The sequence below is a fragment of the Plasmodium gaboni genome, assembly GCF_001602025.1.
Source record: "Plasmodium gaboni strain SY75 chromosome Unknown, whole genome shotgun sequence".
Lineage (NCBI taxonomy): Eukaryota > Apicomplexa > Aconoidasida > Haemosporida > Plasmodiidae > Plasmodium > Plasmodium gaboni.
This window is the reverse complement of record NW_017385363.1, coordinates 400-2,170: the sequence shown is the minus strand read 5'-3', so window position 1 is coordinate 2,170 and position 1,771 is coordinate 400. Positions and strand designations below refer to the sequence as shown.

Sequence of the window (1,771 nt, the reverse complement as noted above, 5' to 3'; positions counted from 1 at the left end):
TTTTTTTTTGTTGGTCATTTTTAATTATTTTAATTTTTTTTATTTAACTAAATTTTTTGTGCACATCACAATTTTAATTAATATTGTAATTTTTGTGTGAACCAAAATGAAGAGTAGTATCATATTTTATTTTTCTTTTTTTTTTGTGTACTTATACTATGTTTCGTGTAATCCATCAAATAGTAGTACGTCAGTAAATAATGATGAAGATCAAGAAGAATTATATGTTAAAAATAAAAAATTTGAAAAACTAAAAAGTATAATATCAGGAGATTTTGTTGGAAATTATAAAAATAATGAAGAATTATTAAAAAAAAAAATCGAACAACTACAAAACAGCGAAGAAAAAAATGTACAAGTATTAATTAATGGAAATACAATTATTGATGAAATAGAAAAAAATAATGATAACGAAGAAAATAATGATAAGGAAGACAATGATGATGATGACATTACATATGAATTAGATATGAATGATGACACATTCTTAGGACAAAATAATGATTCAAAATTTGAAAATGTTGAAGATGAATCAGAAGAAAATGAACAATCAGAAGAAGAAAACGAAAACTCACAATCATTTCCATTATTCCAAAATTTAGGATTATTTGGTAAAAATTTTTTATCAAAGGTAAAGGGACAAAGTGAAACACATAATCAATCTGAAAATCAACAAGATATATTAACAGAAGGACAAACAGGAGGAGAAGCAGCACAAGTACCAGCAGAAGGAGCAGCACAAGCATCAGCACCAGCAACAGCAACAGCAACAGCTACACCAGCATCAGCACGAATATCAGTAACAGCAGGAACAACAACAAATGAAAACATAAAAGACCCAAAGAAGAAATTATATAGTTTAAGCGATGTGTTAAATCATATAGTTCATATTACAAACAAAAAAAACAAAATAAACGTTAAACATCATGGTGATGAATATTTAGATTTCAAAAAAAAGTATGAAGATTTTGTTTTAAATTCTAAAGAATATGATATAATAAAAAATCTACTAATGATGTTAGGTGAAAAAGATAATGGAAGTAATCCTAGTAACCCTGATATAAACGATCGTATAATTACAGTTTTTCTAAATGCCTTAGAGAAGAAGAACTATGAACAATTTCAAAATTTTATTTATGGTATTTATAGTTATGCAAAACAAAATAGTCACTTAAATGAGAAAAAAGGAAAACATGAAGGAGAATATAAAAATTTCTTTGAAAATTCATTTAATTTATTAAACACATTGTAAAATTATTATGGTACAATTTTTTTTTTCCACCAATATATATAATAATAAAATGAAATATATTTTTCTTATATATATATTAATAATATTTCGTTAATTTTGTGTACTTTCATATAAGTATTAATAGGTTTTTTTAAATGAATATAAATAAAAAAAATTATATATACATAAATCTATTTTTATAATAAACAATAATATAATATATTTTATTTCTTTTTTCTCTTAATGTTTCTTTTAATTTTTTTTTTTTTTTTTTTTTTTTGCTCTTAAAATATTTTTTACAACTTAAAAAGAAAACATATTTTAAATATTCCAAATTTGTCTTATATGACTAAAATTCTTAAATATTTATTTTAAAAATATATAAAGTTTTTATTATTTTTTTTATGATTATTCTAATGTATACAATATGAAAAAAATTCGGTTTTATATTTAAATTAAATGTTTCACTCTTCTTACCATTCTAGAAATGTAGTCTTGAATTAATAAATATATTTATTATTGTTTGATATCCGTTAATTC

The 1,771-nt window shown here is 21.7% G+C and overlaps 1 protein-coding gene across 1 annotated transcript; it reads left to right on the top strand.

The window, feature by feature from the left end:
• Window positions 1-106: 106 nt before the first annotated feature.
• PGSY75_0019300 (merozoite surface protein 7) lies at window positions 107-1,252 on the top strand (the record flags this gene model as incomplete). Its single annotated transcript, XM_018783336.1, has 1 exon — window positions 107-1,252. The coding sequence occupies one exon, from the start codon at window positions 107-109 to the stop codon at window positions 1,250-1,252; it is 1,146 nt and encodes a 381-aa protein (XP_018638887.1).
• Between the last annotated feature and the right edge of the window lie 519 nt (window positions 1,253-1,771).